General features: G+C 37.6%; 1 protein-coding gene across 1 annotated transcript; it reads right to left on the minus strand.

Moving 5' to 3' along the window:
- Positions 1-1,196: 1,196 nt before the first annotated feature.
- TRAM1 (translocation associated membrane protein 1) lies at positions 1,197-20,190 on the minus strand. Its single transcript, XM_035319771.1, has 11 exons — positions 19,984-20,190; positions 17,399-17,462; positions 16,675-16,796; positions 16,358-16,474; positions 15,306-15,364; positions 14,778-14,862; positions 12,310-12,380; positions 12,116-12,220; positions 11,384-11,527; positions 10,764-10,924; positions 1,197-7,564 (listed from the first exon to the last, which is right to left on the minus strand). Exons 1-11 carry the CDS (start codon positions 20,104-20,106, stop codon positions 7,491-7,493), a joined length of 1,125 nt encoding a protein of 374 aa, XP_035175662.1. The 5' UTR covers positions 20,107-20,190; the 3' UTR covers positions 1,197-7,490.
- Positions 20,191-20,196: the final 6 nt, after the last annotated feature.

The following is a 20,196-nucleotide window of genomic DNA, read 5'->3' on the forward strand; positions in this document are numbered from 1 at the left end:
TGGCCTCTAGTGGCTGTTTTTCCCAGCATCCCAAACTCAATACATGATCTGGCTCCCACGGCTGCATCTGCTCCACTTCCCAGCAGTATTTGCTCGATCACCCTGAGAAGGGTAGTAGGGCAAGATGATGGTATTGAGGAGCAGCTGGGGAAAGGCAGGACTTGATAGTCTTCCTAGCTGCCATTTATGTATGTTATCTGCCAGTCCTCACCAGGTGTGGTTGAATTAGTGATCTGACAGCTACATCCATCGCTAAAGTAGCTGTGGTTCTTAAAATTATGCTTTTTCCATTGATTTTCTAACACACTTTCTTTTTAAGTTACAAGTGTGTCGATTGTAATTGACCCAACTGTAATGATCCCAAGAACCAGATGTGTCTTCATGGATGACTAATCTCCAATTAACATTTTCTTTCAATTAATTAGAGGATTTACAATTTACAAATGCAGGATTTAAAAATAGCCTAACAGTTCTTCAGGAGAAAATCTCTGATTTATCTTGAACAAAATACAGAGATCCTTGACTCTGGTGCCAACCCCTCCACCATGTAAGGATCAAACACATTGAAAGGTAACATTTGTGGCACATATTTCTATAAACAGTTCAACTTTACCTCAGGTTAAGTTAATCAGTTCCCTACCACCTTGCCTAGACCACCAATGGGGTGAACGTAGACGCTATTTTTATGACTGGATGAAATTTTATTCTTCCGTATCAGTGAACCCAAAGCCTATTAGGGCTTTAGAAATTGCTTAGCTGAAGAGAGCAGAGACATTTGAATTTGACTTGTAAGCTCCCAGGCCACAATGGAAACTTCCCAGCACAGCTTTTGGTGTTCTCTCCCTAAGTTCGTGGTTCCCCTCCCAAGCTTGGAAGTGCTACTCAAAGGATACAAAGCACTGCATAAGCATTACAGCAAACAAGCCGCATGTTCCTACGAGGGAGGACCAATGCAGTTTCTCAAGTTGACAAAGGTGAGAAGCTCAACCTTGAATTCCTGATAAATTTTGTGCAAGCTCCAGCCAGAGCTATGGGACATTCCTCTTCAGTCTATGATTTCCTGGCTGTGTTCATTGGTTAAAGTGAATATCCTCAGAAAGAACACTGTCTTTGTCTTTGACCATAAGTCTCTCTGGTACTGATGCTGCTTGACTGTCAGCAAGCCTCAATTTCTGTAACAGACTATTCAAGCACAGTTTTAATTAGATAGTTTTTATTATGATATCCAGGAAAATGATAACAAGGTGATTGCTTATTACAGCTTCCACAGATTGGGGCCCCAGGCCTTACCGGCCAGGGCACACACACACACACACACACACAAAAGACAACCCTTGCCACAAAGAACTTACAATCTAAATAAACAAAACCAAGGTAATGATGAATCTAAGAAACAAAGAGGAGGAATCACCTGTGTGAGAACACAAGATAGTTTTGGCTTGGCTTCTTACCTGAAGTTCAAGAGCTGAAATTCCTACCCTGTTACAGTATTCCCATCACAACAGACTGATTTTTTAAGCTGTTCATTACAATGCAAGATACATTCTTCAACATTTATAATCGACTTAAGAAGTCACAGACTAAGATCAACGTCCTTGACCATAATTTCCCAATATCTTTGTTGTGTACAGCAAAACTACAATCTAGAGATTCAGAAATACTAAGTGCCATGAGACACAACAATAGTGAATAAAATACGGAAAACTTTTGAGACTAACGAAAACATCCAGGAATACCAATTTCTCCCAGAACAGTCAGGACTCAGCAACCCCCCACCCCCAGTGTATCAAATTGCATAACATTCTTGTGTGGGGAATGAAGAAATGACAACTGCATTGTGCTGCATGATTGTGCCTGACCTTAAACATTAACCACAATAAATAATAAGAAAAAATGAATACTGATGAGCTATCAAATTATACAGCTACACCTTAGATGCTCCGATTCTGCAAAAAGTTTCAAGCGTAAGAAGGAAAGGAGTTGTCATTTCTGGCACTCACATCACAAGTTTGCCAGTCTCGAGACAGATAAAAATAAAGTATTTGCAGGTACCCAAAATAAAAGTGGCAGGACACATAGCAAGAGATCAAGAGCAAATGTCTTAGATTCAAAACTAGGTAGCACATTTTTTCTTTTTAAACCTGAAAAAGGAGTTGTTGACTTTCTTCTTGTCAACATCAAAAGAACTTCTCTAAGAGGCAGACAGAAGCCTGCTGCAGCTGCAGCCCAGGATTCCTCATCCATCATTTACAGAAGGGGAACCGACAGTTGTAGATGCTAATAGCAGTTCCGTTTCACTGACAGAAAGGCACTTGCTAGCTGAATGTGAGCTATATTCAAACACCTCACTTGAAATACAAGCTGTATCAAAATGTATTCATCTTAAAGAGTTTCAGGTCCCATTAAACGAGTTCCGATGACACCCTATATATTGCCATGATGTGCTGCTTTCTCCTTGCATGTCTGCTCCAGAAACACTCAGGCGCTGCTTCTATTTTAGTTCTGAAAAGTACGCCAAATTCCTTAGTGTGTACAGAACTAGGCTCATCAGATCCTAAACAGAGTAGTTCAGGGAGCAGTGAAAGAAGGGGACAGCAATGAGAAGAGGGTATACCCCCCATAGAGATCCATCACAACAATCTACAGGGAAAAAAAACAACCAACCAAAAAAAAAAACAACCCAACAGCAACCAAAACAAGCAAGCACAAGCTAATCTAGTGATCTAAAGATAATCCACGTCTAACAGTGTAAGAAATTCATATACAATGAACAGCTGATAGCAGATGTCAGTCCTTTGAAGAGTCCTATTCTTTCCAAAGGATCTCTCCTAAGTTTTCCCCCAAAGCCTTGATTATGTTGGACATTGTTATACCCAGCCCAAGGAATAATCTAAGCACTTGCATAACAAGATGACTAATAAGGACTACAGCCTGCAGGCATTAAACTACCATCCACTGGAACGCAGCGTGCCCTGCATGCAGACTCCCAGCGTGCCTGTAAATGTTACAAATGTCATGACCATCTCTACCTGGTGGTGTTCAAGTCCCTTCAATATCGAAATTTTCCACACAGATCATTAGGCCAGCAATGACCAACATGGACAAGAGTGCCTATCGATCCTGCTGATCGTCACTTTCCAGAACGCAGGTCCAAAGGGCTGAGTCACAAATGGAGCAAAACCTAAGTATGACCTAGATAGAAGTGGGCAAGCCAACTTCTACAGAACAGAAAAATAAACCCAGACAAACTGAATAGCCCTCCCTCCCACATACCTAGATAGAAATACAATGCAGTTCTTGCAAAGCTCGCTGGAAGACCTACTTCAATACATAAACAGTTCACATAAACAGAAGCTGTAGCTTCCGGGCTGTTAAGGAAAGCAATCTTGGTCCTTGATCCAAGAGAAACTATTTTTTCAGAATTCCTATTTCTACATTACCAGTATCACCTTCCGCTGCTTGGAAAAATAGAAACTGAGACAGATAAAAAGTATTTCAATAGAGAATACTGATTATTTCCCCTTCGCCACAATACCTGGCAAAAGAGCCCATAAATACTTTAACAGTTTGGCATGCCAGAGCTACCAGATGGCCCAGTTTCCTTCTAGTACTGAAAACTGGAAGGCCTTCAATAAGGTCTCCCATCTTTTACACATAGTGTAATCTCCTGTCATTTTCAACCACCAAAAGTGCAGTTGAAAGGGGTGTAGTTGCCTTGATGCACGTATTCCCGGCATCTTTTCTTCTTGCTTATATATAAATACTCATGTACCTCCAGGATTACTATCAAGCAACTAATCCAGTAGAGAAGCAACCAAGCAAAAATATCAGGTTTCAGTTGTACCAGTTCCCTGATCAAGCTGACTGTGCAACCAGAACGGCTTGTGCTAGAAAAAGGGAAGGGACAGGATCCCATTTTTTGGCAGCAACCTACATTATTTTCAGCTAGTACGGCCATGAGAATGCTCCCTTCCCTCCAACATCAGAATTTGCCCCCAACAAAACCACTTCAGGTGCAGTTACTTGGATATCTGTGAGGAGCAAAAGGACTGGAGATGTATATTAACCCTTTTTACAGAAGTCTTATTACTTGTACACACTACTTACTAGAATTCTGGATAATGCAATTCTATTAACACAACTAAAATTTTCAAAGAAACTAAGTATTTAGGAAAAGTATCAGATGCTTAATAGCTACCGAATTTCCAAATACATTATCCCAACATACATCATTTACTTTCAACATATTGTAACAACATAGCCTATGCATTTTCTCTGCACAACGAACTTCTTGATTGTTCCTAAGTTTGAGCATGGGATCACCCAAAAGGCAGTATTTGTAAAGTGCCATCTTCCTGAATAATTTACATGAGAAATACATTTCTTTCTTTCTTTATTTTAAACTAGCCACAAGGAGAAAACATTCAGGTAAGAGCAAAACCTGAAAATTCATTTCAGCTGCTCTGCATTCCCTGTTTGTACTTGGAAGTTGTATATAATTACTTGGTAAAAGTAAAGTCCTGGCTTTGGTAACAAATCCTGGCACATAATCTGAACATACATTTAGGGCCAAAAAAGAGTCTTGCAATCATCTATTGCAAGTCTTGAAAGCATTCTGACAAGGCAGAGGGGCCTTAAGAAAACAGAATAAAAACCCTAACCACAGTCTCTATGAATCACTCAGTTAAAATCCATCTAGCATGGACATAGCCTTCTTTTTGTGGGACCTAGTAATTCACCAGGATAAATAACTACAGCCTAAGCAAAAATTTTTATTAGGCATAGGAACTCATATTATAATGAGTTCTTCGGTCATTTCCTCTTCTAAACTTCCTGATTCCATGATCATGAAAACATGATTAGACAACTAATCTTCTTCTTCTTCTTACTGAACCCCAGATTACAAACAAAGAGCCAAAATGCAGTAAGGCTTGAAAATCAGAATTTTAAGCAATTCAAAAGCAGTTGTCCAGGCAAACAAGAATGATCTTATGCCAAAGCAGATAATAACAGATTGGAAATAGAAGGCTCAAAATCGTCTAAATTCGTGAGGGTTTCCACCCCAAGGAAGATACTTAAAAATTATTGCTTCTGCAGGAAGTCAGGAAAGCCTCCTCCCAAACTCTAAAAAGGGGTTTTTAGGTATGACACAAGAGGTGAAAGAAACTGGTGTTCAATACTCTGTTCAAATCCTAGAACAACAGAAATAATTCTCTATTACTTGGCACAAAGCATCAACTCCTATAAGGCAAGGATGAAGATTAAGCCATCACGGAAATAAAAGTTTTTTTTGTAAAGTTCAAAGGCCAAGAACATCCATAAGGCCAACAGGAGACAAAAAGCAATATCAATATTAACAGGCAGGAATATACTCTTGAAGTTTTTGGAAGAGAACCTTAAGTTTACATTTCAAGACTCCTGTGACAAAGAATGAGCTTTACAGGAAACAGTTTGCCTCAGGGAAACAACCAACTCCAACATCTCAAAGAGCTCAAGAAGTACCTTAAAAGCTCTCTTCACAATTTGTTCCTCCACCCCTTATGATTTTGACAGCACCAAGACAAACAGATATTACAAACAAACTGATTTAGAGTCAAAGTACCAGACAAAAACTTTAAATATTTGCCCCTTTTGGCTTAAGGTACAACTTTGAGAGAGCAAGGCACAGAATCTATGAAGGTCTTTGTTAGAAAGATCGGACACGAAACATGATTTTGTGCAGTATTTAATATATGCCATTCCCCCAACATTTCTGAATTCCAATTTTCCAGTTTCATGGTCAGATCAGATAGACTCACAGTTGTGCTACTTGAGTTTTATTTCTGCAGATCAATACATGATATAACTACTTCTACTGAAGCAGACTGGGTGTATTGCAGGGCATGCTGCCCCAGAGCTCTCAAGTTAAGCAAGTCCAATTCTGTCAAGTCCACTTCAGGAGCTGTGAAGCAAGCACTCAAGAACTGTGACTTAAATTAGCTGAAACATGTAATAAATTATACCGTAATAACTCTAAATAGCACTATATGATTGAAGAATGGATAGTTACATGTAGTCAAGATTTTGTACTAGAAATGTTTATTCTGTATAGTAAGCAACCAAACTGTATAAGATACAGAATGCAGATTTATTATTTTTTGGGGTATAAACTAAACTATAGTAACAGTTTTAATTAAACTATTTTATTTATCAGGTTGATTGCTTATAATTACTCCTACTCAATCAATAAGCAGTCTAATACTTGGGTTAACTTGAAAGCCTGATTTAGCAACTTCTTAAGACTGAATAAAAATCTTTAACTCGTTCCCAAGTTGAATTATTCCCATTACAAAAGGATACAGAGGAAAAACATTAACTGCATATTAAACTGGAAAATCAACTGGACAAGGCTTCACATTTAATACCATTATGAAAGACAGATAATGGAAAAAATCTTAATTTTTTTCCAGCTGTAGCAAAGGGCACAATAAACCAGTTTTAAGAAGTTGTAGCTTTTAAATATTCTTTCATAAAAATATATATAGGAGAAATCAAACTATTTCCTAACAGAGGTAAAACAAAGCAAAGCAGTTAGAATAAAGGAATGTTTGTCAAAACTTGATCCATTTATCTAACAAATTCCCTCTTCATGGAGCATTAAATGCCTCCTAAAACAAGCATGAAAACACACTGTAAGAACCTCCACCCTCTAAAATCAGAAAGACAAGTTTTCAAAGAAGGTCCACCGCACACCAATTCTCCAAGATATGTACACTTTTAAAAGAACAGACGGGAGTTAACAGTGCTACTCAAATGAACACTTTCAATGACATGCACTTTCCCTTCTAATTTTCAAGTGCTAAATGTATCTCAGAAAGGTTTTTTGCTCCTTTAAGGATATTTCTAACCAACAAGCAATAAGACTCTGCAACATTTCCAATGAGTTCAGTTTTGTTTTAATGATATGGGGCAATTCTTAGAGCAGACGTTGTGTAGCCAGTAACTACAAAATAAAAAGGTTTACTGGTGTGGTCTTAGAATTCCAATTTGAATCGTGAATTTGAATCAAGGTAATTAACCAAAAAACTAGAATATCTGAAAATGCATACGAAGTTTTTACTTCAATTTTGCAATACTTCTTGAAGAACTTGGAAAAAGTGAAGTTGGTAAACAGTATATATCACCAATATTACAAAAACTGGAAAGAAATAATACATTGCATCAGTGATCCTCATTAAGTGAAGTTATCATCACAGTAAGTGTTTAAAAAAGTGTCAATGTTATTTAAAAAGTGTTGTGACCCCCCCACCCCCCCAAAGTGTTTGTAGACAGATAAACCTTTTTTCTTAGTCAAAATGGCTTTTAAAAAAAGTTTCACAAAACAATAGCAATAATCAAAAAACATGATTTGTATTTTCTTTAATCTATAACATCTCTAGTGCTGAAGGGCCATCCATGTAAAAAGCAGATTCTTTGGGGACATTAGTCAATTAACTTAATAAAACCCAGTTTTACGAGGATTTATCCTTCCTGCTGCGAGGCGAGTCTGCTCCATTTGAGGTCACTGTTCCATTTATTCCATTTTCTAAAAAATAAACAAAATAAAAAATACGCATTTTTCAAGTAGAATAATACACTTTATTATTACATTTTAGTAGGCCCTACACAAACAACGGTAACTTCTTTTCTGATGCATCTTATTTGTTACATCTCATCTTTTATGATGCAATAGTATAATGAAGCTTTTACAAAGCTCAGAATTCAAAGTTTACTATGAAAACTGAAGTCCAGTTTCCTGACATGACTAATACTGAAATGTATGCATTATATTACATCCAAACTGAAAATCAAGATTAGCTGTAGTATTTTAGAAGGTATTTTCTTACAAAGAGAAATAGTCAACCTGTAGATAAGACAATCCTATGAAGTTTTGGGATCATATAGAATATACAGTTCCCTGGTATAGGTCTTGACTGTTTTCCCACCTGTTTTTTTTAAATTTCATAAAATTGCACTCCTTAACTTACCTTTACAAGCTTTTTATATATGTAGGAAAACTGTATATGTGTATATATGTATAAAGAAAACTTTAATTAATCATATACTTTAAAAAACATAGAAATCATTTATGTTCTGAAGAAAGTATTTGAATAGTTAGAGTTGAGAGAAGTATGGAAAGACCTCAAGTGCAGGACTGGACACCCACCTAAGAACACAATGGAAGAACCTGTTACCAGCTGTAGCTCTCTTATTTCAATCCCAATTCTCGACTTAAAAGGTCTCAACAGTTTTAGTATGTGCAGGTACCGCTTTGCTGACTATTTCATAGCAAATATTTGCGCCAAAACAATGACCCAACATCTACAGATAGATCATGCACACAACAGAGTAAAACAGAGCAACATGATACCACTGTGAATTAAAGTATCCTCTTTATTTAATGTCACCACGACCCATGGAAGCACAGCTGTTGCCTGACAGTAACCAAATTTACAGAACAGATCTGAAGAGCAGAAGTGCATAGTCAGCTCTACTGCCTGCTGCTTACATCTCTGCTCTGATCATTCTGTATCATTCTGATTTCAAGCAACTGCTGTACCCGTCCATACAAATAACTGGTTAAATTCACATTTTCCATCTCCAGGTGTGTTGCAGATCACAACACACAAACACTACTGCTGATGTTCCTTCTTCCCTCCTTCCTTCACTACACCCAATACTCCCATGTATGCAAATAAGCAACTAAACGGAATTAAAAATAAAATAAACAGAAGTAATTAAAAATAAAACAAAAAATAGAAACGTACATGAGAAGGAGATCCGTCACAGATCTAATTAGTCAAATAGGAACACTCTAAGTCTGTTTAACTTTATTTGGTCGTAAATGACACCACCCTTCTAAGTTTGTCTTCAGATTCCTCTCAAAATGTTTGGGTTATTCTTGATTCGCAAAGCTTACAAATGATAAGCTAGACCCAAGCCAGACCCCATCCCGCATACATCATCAGAATTTTTCCACTGTCATTTCTCCATTTCGGCACAGTCTAAAAGTAACATATTTTGTGTCCTTGTTCCCAAAATCCATCCAGGTACACACACAGAGAAAAAAGACTGCTTTAAACACACCTTAATTGCCTATATTACTTTTCGGAAACTGGTTTGCTGCATCCCATGCAAGTGTTCTGAACAAGTAACATTACAGAAATCTTCAGAACAGAAGAATCTGAAACAACACTAACCTTTGACATTTTAAACTTCTTTTTTCTTTCAATTAAAATGAGCTGCAAAATTTCCCCCGTCTTCAGTTACAAGACAGTTGTAGCTCAATTGTGTTGTGAATTAAACCATAAATCAACTGTTTTTCTATCCGTTTACCTCTTTCAAGCCTCCACTGAGCTGAGTTTGCATATTTGCCAAATTACAGCGAATTTGCCAAATTACATGAATGTTTCATTTTCAAGAGGTTTAAAAGCTACATTTTAAACTCACTGATTAAAATGCTATGTAAGTTTACATTCTACAGATATTTCTATTAAAAATTTTAAATGAATTCCACACACAAAGAAGTAAGACTAATAAACATTAAGCTCAGATTCAGTGTGACAACTACACAGTAAATAGGCTCACTCAATAAAAAGGAAAAGTCCAACCGTGTTTTTCTATTGGTATCATATAAACATTTTCAAAACCTACACAACCAAACCAAGACCAAACAAAAAAAACAAACAAAAAAATCAGACTGTCACCTGAAGTACTTGCATGTTAGCATTGGACAGTAAAAAGAAAAAAACCTACAACAATCACCAAGTTGTACTAATAAAAAACGATCAAAAGAGACTACTACAAAAATACTCTAAAGCACGTCATTTTAATATAAAGAAAAACTTATAGATTGAAAATTTATCTCTGATCATAAATCTCAGTACAACTGTTTTTATACACTAAGTTCTATATACCAAAAAAGTGGAACAGGTTGGCAACAAACACTTGGTAGCAAAGGATCATGGGGAAATAAGCTTTTGTGGTGACTCAGTTTCAAAAAAGCACAGAAATTATTCAAGCTAACACTTAACTAAACCAAAATTTAACAGCACAATAGAAACATCTATTTATTTATTTAAACGGAATACATAATTTTCCTTTGAGGAAAAGGCAGACTATTTGTCTTTCATGCCCTCTTCATAAGAAGAATTTGACACCATTAAAAGGTCACAACCAAAAGTCATTAATACAAAGGTTTAAAGTAGTAAGTAGTTATTACCTTCCCCTTTATATAAAAAAAAGCATCAAAATTTTATTTTTAGTAAAGATGGTCAAACATAAGCTTATTTACTGGATCATCAAAAGACCTCCTTCCCCAGAAACCTGAGTTTAGGGGCACTGAAAAACTTGCTTGAAACTCATTGCAAGAAAAATTTAGAAGTATCTGATTAATGAGAACATCTAAAAATGTGTCTGTTCCCTTTTTATAAATGAAAAAACATAAGCATGACACATTTTGCACAAGTAATAAAATTAGATGTAATAAAATCCAATCCTGCATTAACTGAAAAAATGTTAATTCTTTCATTCGGCTCATTAGAAGTGAAAACCAAACCCTTAATTATAGATGACTCATGTTCATCTTTTTTTAAATAGAATTTTCACTAATACAGTTTTCTAACTGACTCGTCTCACCTGAAAGCTAAACATAAAAAATTTAAGCAACTATATTAAGAAGGCTCTCTGTTACTTAAAGTTGTTTTTTGAGAAGTCAAAGCAACAGGAAACGTGAAAATACAAACCTCTTTCTTTTCTTGAGGTCTTTCCTTTAGCCGTTACAAACTTCTTTTTCACTGTCTGAGGCTGAGAAGAAGAATGTTCTCTCCATCTCCGAAGCTGGAAATTAATGAACTTCCACATCATAAATGCTTGAGCCATGCAGATGGAGGCCAGCACACTGATTCTAGGGAAAACAAACAAACAAACAAACAACAACAACAGATATAAAAGTTTATCAGTGTGTTTATCTTGTTCAAAGTGGAAAGAAAAGTAGAATAGTACCTCATACAGGTTTTTTTTTTTTTTTTGTCAGAAACTGTTTTACTCAGGTTCCTCAAATGCATTACAGTAGTTCTTTCTCGATTACGCTTAAGTAAATGTTATTTTTTATTTAATTCATTAAAATGACAGGTGGTTGATTATAGGTTATAGTTACAGCTTACAGTTATAGATTTCTCACCTGTGGACTGTAACTTATTCGCTTTCTTGTTACAAGTTTGTTACCGAAGCTATACCTATTGATCTCATTAGGTGCAAGAAAACACTTAATCATTCAATACTAGCATTGATACCACACCATTTATTTTGTGTATTTAACACAGGTTTATAGCTCATGCTATAAATCATTCCAAGTTTACTGTACCTAACAGCCAGGATGTTAAAGTTTCCAGTACTGAAATTCAGCTGTTGATCTTCTGCTCTTGCCAGTCCAAAGCCAAAAGTGAGGACTGAAAGAATCAAGGTGAGAAGCCTTCCCAAAACAAAAAGAACTGCCCACAGTGAAAATCTACAAAGAAAAACACCACAAACACTGTAAGAATTCTCTGTTCATACCACCACAAGGACTAACAATGCAAATATTTGTTCTTAACTATGTGAATTCATCTAAGAATTAAGAACTTGATTAAATTCATTATTTTGTACTTACCCTAAACTGATCTTGATTTCCAGTACTCGAAGACAAAAAGAAAATCCTTGCCTAGCATTTTTTTCCTACGAGCCAAAACTACATTCTGAAAATTATTTTCAACTCCACAGAAAGTGTCTGTCATTACTATTAGAACATAAGCATGTTCCTACAGAACTGATTGCATTAGCAACTTATGCTGTTGCCTTCCCTGTGAGAACTGTACATGAGAACATTTTTTTAGAAGAAGTCATGTGAGACTTAAATTCATTTTTTACAGCTACTAACATTTACATGTATAGGTGAGTAAGTGGAAAAAAAGTAGAACAAAGGTGTTTTAGAGATATAAATACTAAAATGAATTTGGAGAACTGTGGCTTCTAAGGAAATACCATATGAATTTCCTTGTAATTCTGGCTTCTGGTAAGTTAAATGCATGAGGCTCGTGAGACGGAAATGACCACTTACCCTTTCTGGTATCTTTCATCACTGAAGTAGAAAAGACGGGATATGTGGAAAAGAAATTCAACGAAGTAATGCAATACCAGAAGAACAAGTCCAAGATGGGTCAGACTATCAAAGCAAATAGAGCAAGCAATCAAACACTTTGTTAGATGTTTAAGACAGTGACTTGAGACTGCAAAACTTTACAACTGACTTACTTTAGAAGATAGGCTCCAGCAATATGAAAGAGATAAAGTCCGATGTAGACAATCTGGCGAAAGATGTCCTCCTATTAACAAGAAAAAAGTAATTATACGTTATACACAACGTCATTCATTATTTTACCATGTTATATGTTACTACTTCCTAGTTATATGTTACTATTTCCTAGTCTTGGAAATTATTTTTGTCTTCCCAGCTACGTTAATGTGGCCTGTTCTGATCTTCTAATTCCACACATGACTTACCAGATGTTATTGGTAAGTAAGCACTATCTTAGACATACATTATGTGAGAAGATGCATCAAACATCAAAAAGATGCTTTTCAAAAGGGCAAATTTTTCTTTGATATGACTTATATGAATTTGTACTAGCTATTACAATACTTCATTGGTATGTATTATTGTATTTTTGAAAAAAAACTACTTTAGTTCTACGTGTTTCTTGCCCATCAGATTCTGTCAGATCACTACAGGAATAAAATGAAAGAAAATGGAAAACTTTACAGGTGTTGACATCTATTTTAAAAATTTCAAGATTTTAGCCAGCCTCATTCAATCACATGTTTCATCGAAGCTAAGTAATAAAGAGGAAGAAACGTGAAAGAAAACACAGACAGTGTATGGAAAGCAAAAGGTAAAACCTGTGAACAGAAGAATCACTGAAGTGGACTATTACTGTGATCTAGTGTTTCCCTTGAAATGGTATGTAGATTTGTATTCATTTGTGCTCAAGAAATCCCTATTTTTCTGAGAATAGGGATTCCCTAAGGGATTCCCTAAGCTTCAAGTAAGGGGCTTCAGTTTTGTCTTGTACATATGTAAATTAAAAACAGAATACAAAATTAATCTTGTAAGATCTAATTATGTTTGCAATACTCAACTGCAAAACCAATAAAGCTCAGAATGAAATGCTCACTTGTGACAACACCTAACAACACACATACAGAGGTATAGAGAAAACAGATGAAAACCTTTAAATTATTAACAAACTTACTTAAATCAGGCAGATTAGAGAGTAGTCAGTACAAATACTCAGGTTCTTCAAGCACTACCAGTACAAGCCTTTTGCATTCTCTTTTCAGAACCGAGGCAACACTTGAATAGCCCATGATGCCTGCTTAAACAATTGTCAAGAGACTTTTGGCCTACTGTAAAAATGCAGTTGGAGGTTTCCACACCACCCGAATTGAGGACCCTTTTTTCATGCTGTTTATGTCAGCAGATGAGTAACCTAAGTAAAAGAAGCCAATTCTTTCAAGAGAAAAAATAAGGCAGAGATGCCAAGATAGGAGAGGTTACAGTGTGATGAAACATCAACTATGAACTTGATAAAATAAATGAACCATTACCCTTAAAATAAATCAACCATTACTCTTAAAACTAAATGATGTAGGCTAAAATTCCAAGCAGTGACCCAACAAAACACTACTGTGGAATATACAGCATTTTTGATAGCTTTCTTAAAGTTACATTAAAAGCAAGAACAGAAAAGCAACCAGCATTTGGATATTAATTCAAACTGTAGAGATATCACTAGCACAGTACGGGAGCGTTAGCTAAAGTGTCTGTAAAGCATCAGTGTTTATACTGCTTGTGAACAGTATGAAAACAAAGCACCTCATTACTATTTTCCCAAGCCTGCTCTAGGCTCTTAAACGAAGACCTATGGTTATATAATGTTTCATTTTCTTGAAAAAAAAAAAAAAAAGCAGAATTCTGACAGCAGAGACTCAGTCTAGTCACAGAGCAACAAGAGAAGAGTTTAAAAAGAAAACTATGCATACAAAATGAGCCTGAGGAAAGAACATGCTAAGAGACTATTTAAATTGGTCAAGGTAGGCAAAAGACGTGCTACAAAAATCTACAGGAAACTCAGCGTTAACAGTTGAATTCTGAGAAACCCGAGAGAGAAAACTCTCAGGTGGCAAGGGTGCTGTAAAAACCCACCATCAAAAAACTCGATACAAAACTATCTAGAAATTCTGCTGAGGATAGTGGTATTTACAACAAATTCTGGTGTTTGGATTTACCAAATTATTCACTTATTATTTTCATAACCTGTATTGTGGTTCATGAAGCAATTCTGTATTTCAGTGAGATTATTCAGACTATTAATTATAAGAATCTTAAAAAGAGTTTGAAAAAAAATATCTCAAGTTTTCTCAAATGAAAATTTAAACTCTTCTAGTAGGTGAGTTAGACTAGTAATTTGTATTTACACAACAGATACATGGTGATTTTACTGCATTTAGAAATACAGGATTTAATTCAGAAGAAAGCATCAGGATTCTCATCTAGAGATCTGGGCACGCAAAATTCCAATAAGGAAAAACTTAAGTACACAGATAAGGACAGGGTAGGAAATGTAGGGTAGCACATTGCTCTGGAAGTCCAAAAGAAATGCATCATTCCACTGTCAGAGTTGCTTTGTTTGGCATTCTCTCCATTTACATTTTGTACTTACTTTTTTAGTTTTCTGGAAGTACAATTCTGGAAAAGCATGAAACCAGTATGCCAACTGTAAGATGTAGAAAAACTTCATTTGAAACCTGCACAATACAGCAAGAATTGAAGAATATTACTTTTTCTTAATGAACTTAAAACGTTTCAGAAATTTCATTGTGAACACATTTAATCAGTCTTTAAAGAAAGAAAAATAAAGATCCTTGTTGCCAGCCAACTCAGTTCTCAGAAGTATATATAAATACCAAATAATAAAAATTAAGATAAATAAAACTTGCAAGAACGTAATTACTTAGATTACTTGCAAAAATGCAAATTCCTTAAAGCATACAGAAAGATGATTTTATATTCTATAAATTGAAGTAGAATAAAGTTTCTCCATCAATGCAAACAAACAAACAAAAAACAAACATCAGCAATTAATGTAGTTTAGATCATTTATTCTATACAAATTGTATGACATACCCTGAGTTTAAAATGCCAGTGCCCCTCTCCTCCCCCCAACAATCCTTTAAGGAAGAGGCCTTACGGAATCAGAGTGTGTGGGTAGTCCCTCCACAGAGAGGTTGGATCTGATATATAGTTCTCCTAATACGAACAAACAAAATGAAAACTCTTGAAGTTACACAATGTTGTTACTTCCTAGTCAGAAATAACGGTTGCACATAAATAGACAAATTTATTTAACGTGTACACATGCAAGTATTGAGACATCTACACATAAGCAAAAGCTGTAGATTGATATATTTCACCCCCAAAACAAACAACAATAAAAAACACAACTGTGTTGTCTTAAAATAAAAAAAAGGCAACAAAACAAATCAAGTGCCCACTAAAGAAAAGAGTCCTTATGAGACAGAGGTAATTTAAACATCATTACAGATGCAAGTCTTCCCTTATAAACTGCTGACAAGCTTTGAACATAATTGAGGAGTGTAAAATTTATTTAGAACTCGTTACGTTACGGGTTTTTTTCCCCCCAAATTTTAAATTTCTATTATTATTAGAAAATGAAGTTTCACATTAAAGAACAGGCTACTACTACCAGGGAAAAATAATTTAGGAGCCTATAGTAAATGAGATACTTCTCAGTAAGTGTCCAGGCATGTGGGAACAAAAGATGACTTTCCACTTTTTCTTCTGAGGGCAGAAATGCTCTACAGCTGGGGATAAGCTCATACATATACAGCCGCTACGCAAAGGGCATGTTATACGAAAGCACATGCCCCCTTGAGCCTACAGCAACCTGTCCATACACGCACTCCCCAGGCTGCCCAAAGGCTACGTATGATGCTTTTTAAAAACATTTATTTTACAACAATGAAAAAAGTAAAGTAAAAAAGATTTGTAAAAAAATATTTGATAGCAAATCCAATTAACTCAGTCTGAGCAACAGTAACGCTCTCAGAATTTTTACTTAGTTATACTACCACTGCCCCAGAATTCTGAAACCTGTCCCTGCTTTAATATTAAAACCAGCTAAAACCAGAAAAAAAAAATAAGCTGAAAACTTATTTGTCATTATAAGTAAGTGAAACTTGTGTTTGTATGATTAGATTTCAAAAGAGGAAGCATACTTACAGAGACGAGAATACTTGTGCCCCAAACACAGGAGAAAAGGTAGAATGCACTAAGTTGCCCAGACTCATTGAACTTGCTATGCTTTGTTTTTGAAAAGTGCATTTTCCTGTTAATTTTCTGCAATGAAAAAACATTGTTATTTATATGCTCTAGTACTTAGCATTTAGGTGTTTACTGCATTAGAACGCCTAAAAGTTTCAATGCATTGTATTACCATTTTAATGCTTTAACACAAAAATTTACTTTTAAGTTAGTCATAAAGTCTAATTAAAACCTGACAATTATCTTGATGAAAGGAATTAATATTTTGTACTTACATCCAATACGTACTCCTGAATAATAGCATGTATGATTATTGCTACAAGCATGTAAAAGAAAATTGTAGCCAAGTCTTTGATGCCATAGTGATACAGAGAGATTGTTTCTGAAGATTGTTCTTCTAAAAGACAGAAACAGAGTTAACTGTTAGGCACTGATACAGTTTAATTGCTAGTAAGTTTGTTTCTTAAAGTGAAACCTTTTAGACACAAGTCATTTGCAATCAACCAAACAAATACAAGTCAGATTAAACTGTCATCACGAGCTAGGTCACTAGAATCAACTTACAGTAGTCTGCTCCATCACATCACAAACTATATTTGATTCTGGAACAATGCAATATAAAAATGAGAACTTAGTGCACTTAGGAAGCTTACCCAAATGCACTGAAAGGGGAATATAAAGTTATGTTAAACTATCACCTTTCCATTGACTAGCAAAAAAAAAAATCATTGTTTGCAAAATAAGAATAAGTATTAACGTAAAATTATCTACTAGACAGACTGGGTTTTAGTGTTAAGGATGAATCCAACAGAAAAGACACCTCTTACCTAACCTAATTCATTAAAGGTTTTACTGAAAATAATTTGAAGTGAAGTCTTTGAAAATTACTTAACATCTATTCAAATTTAGTAATTGATCTTACTGTCAAGTTAGAAAATACAGCACATTAACAAAGTTGGAGAACACTGTCTCATGAATAACCACCTGCAAGACACATACCTGTGGCAGGAATGGTAACATTATACTGAAGTGTAACAAAAATGACTGCTGCTTTGGCTGTAATCTGAAAAAGAAAAAACAGAAGTGCTGTAAGAATCTCACTGAAGTACACTGTATTAAACTGAAAACTGGTTTTGGTACCATTCCCCAGCATGTCTGTCCCCTTCTAAGAAAACTATCAGCTCACATTAACATGTCATTTCACAGGACTTTCTAACAACAGAAGAGACTGCGTGATCTGTATGGATCTGTTTACAGAAATAATTTCAAAAATTCTGCTTACAGATAGTATTTTCCAAATTAAAATGATAGCACACACTGCAATTCTTTATCCTGTGCATACTGTATTGTTACATTAACAGCATGTACAATGTCCTATAATTCCTAGACCACAACGTGTGCAGCAATCGACGAGAATAAACCTCATTTTAAATTACTTTTTAATTTGACAAATTTTGAGGGTTAGTATCATATTCTTAAAACATATAAGTTAGTTGAAAAATGTGAACAAGGAAGAAAAGGCATTAAGAAATGAGAACTGTGCTACTGGCATGCCAACTCACTACAACTGGCACTTGAGCCTGGAGATCCCTTGGCAAAAAACAAACAAAATTTAGCAGTAGTTATGCCACCGTTTTATGAGGGACAGCAATAAAAATCAGAATGAATTAAAGAGGGAAGGGAAATGTGTTTGTTCTATAGTCTTTTTTGGGTAGGGGGATGACATAAGAAAAAAAAAAGCAGCAGTTCTTATCTGTCAGTAATTATGAATTCATGTTCAAGTTTTTGACATTTCTGGTGAATCCCAACCAAGAGCATGAATCAACACAACAGAGCAGGAAAAAATACCATGCTTTACAATGTTCATGATCTGATCTGTTTCCCATTGCTATAAAAACCTAGCATCCCTGCTTCATCTTAAGGATTAATAAAAAACATCTCTGAGATTCTTGGAAGGATACCTTGGATTACTACCAGCAATTATCATCATTTAAAATATATTTTTTTCATCTTTTAAAGTAGCACTTTGTAAACAAGCAGTAGGTTTTCTGGAAATCCTTGAATACATTGTGGAGTGTTCACTTTGTATAACTTCAGGGAACCTAACTAGTTTGCCTCTGTTAGCTGCCTAGGGCTTCCTATATATTGAGGGAGCCTCTAGAGGACAATGCAAAACATTAGTCAACTATGACGGGCTCTTTGAAGGCTCTGTCAACCACTTCAAGTCCTAATTCAGTTGGCCAAGTCAGACTGTAGAAGTACCTTACCACACCAACACTAACCAGGTGATTTCCAAGACCTATATCAAAGCACGTCCAAAATTACAGCAATCTTTTCAAGCCACACCACAACTGCACCAGCAAAGGCATACGGCCCTGCTATGCTGGTGCAGAAAACATCCTCAAAGTGAAAACCTCAGCACATCCAACCCACTCAAAACTTCCAGCACTACCATGAACGCAGTAAATACAGTAACCCAAAAGTATACATAAATGGTAATGGGTTAGTCCACGTCTTTAACCTCAGACCCCACAAACAACCATACAAGGGCTGTCTGTGGTGACTTTTGACAGCAAACCCAAACATAATGGCTTTCTTGGTGTGCCTCGTTTTTTCTTTTCCGTGTGTTGTTATTTTTACTCAACTCCACTCTAAGGTTGAGCAGCATCAAAGGCTGAATAAAATTACTCTGAAAACCCTCCTCATAGCAAAAAACCACCCACAACCCTTCAACAAATGGCTTTCGGTGTTTTCAAGTGAACGAAAATGGACGCGTGGTACTTGGACAGGCCACCACTGGGAACATCTGGGCAACCACACAGGCGAATCCCCTTGCGGGGTGTCTCAAGAGGCGACCGAGAAGACCCAAACCAGAGTCGGTGGGGATCAGAAGCTAAGCTCGAGGGGTTTTAGTTATTTATTGATGTATTTATTTATTTTAAACCAAGTTTCATGGAGGCGGGGCCGCCTTCCAGCCAGGCCCGGCAGCCCCAGCTCCCCCCCAGCCGCCTCTGGGCGCTGGGCCGGCCCCGTCAGGCGACGCGCGGCCCCGCGGCTGGGGGTGGGGGGGGCGGGAAGCCACGTGTGCGCGCCCTGTACGTACACGTCACCGCTTGTCTCCCTTCCCCCTGCGGGATTGGCGGGAGGGGTGCCGCAAGGCCTCACGGGAGTTGTAGTTCTAGCGGGGCCCGTTGGGGCAGCGCACACAAAGAGCGCGATGGGCTGCGGCGGCAGGGCCTCGCCCCCCCACCCCCCTCCCTCCACCCCCTTCTCCCTCTTCCCCCCCGGGCCGAGCGCGGCCGCGCACCGCGCACCCCTCCCCCGGCCGAGTGCCACGTAGCCCCGCCGCCGCCACGGCGGGACTGAGCGCGCCTCGTCCCCCCTCGCGGAGCCGGGGCACGGCCGAGGCGAGCGAAGGGGGGCGTTCCCGGGGATGGCGCCCGGCCGGGCTCCGCGCTCCGCACACGGGGCCGGGGACTAGGCGGCCCCACGGGGGGGTGTCCGGCGGCCCCCGCAGCCCGTGCAGGGCGTGTGCTCGGCGGGCGCACGGCAGCCGCGTCGCCCCGCGCCTCGCCTCGCCTCACCTCGAACATGAGCCCCAGCAGGAAGATCATGGCCATGCAGGACACGATGTCGGCGTGGTTCTGCACGACGAACTCGTGGCTCAGCACCGGCGGGTTCTTGTTGCTCTTCTTGCGGATCGCCATGGCGGGCCGGCAGCCGGGCTCCGCCGCCGCCGCCTCCCCGCTGCCAGCGCAGCTCCTCTCGCCGCGGCCAGGAAGAGGCGGGGGGGGGGG

Source organism: Oxyura jamaicensis, chromosome 2, assembly GCF_011077185.1.
Source record: "Oxyura jamaicensis isolate SHBP4307 breed ruddy duck chromosome 2, BPBGC_Ojam_1.0, whole genome shotgun sequence".
NCBI classification, from domain to species: Eukaryota; Metazoa; Chordata; class Aves; order Anseriformes; family Anatidae; genus Oxyura; species Oxyura jamaicensis.

What these genes read in the sequence shown, in the direction of transcription:
- TRAM1 (XM_035319771.1), bottom strand. Translation starts at nt 20,106, where the DNA reads ATGGCGATCCGCAAGAAGAGCAACAAGAACCCGCCGGTGCTGAGCCAC. An exon ending in ACTTCCAGAAAACTAAAAAA is followed by an intron (nt 12,381 to 14,777) that starts GTAAGTACAAAA and finishes TCTTGTTAATAG; the next exon opens with GAGGACATCTTTCGCCAGAT. An exon ending in GCTGGAGCCTATCTTCTAAA is followed by an intron (nt 12,221 to 12,309) that starts GTAAGTCAGTTG and finishes TTGCTTTGATAG; the next exon opens with TCTGACCCATCTTGGACTTG.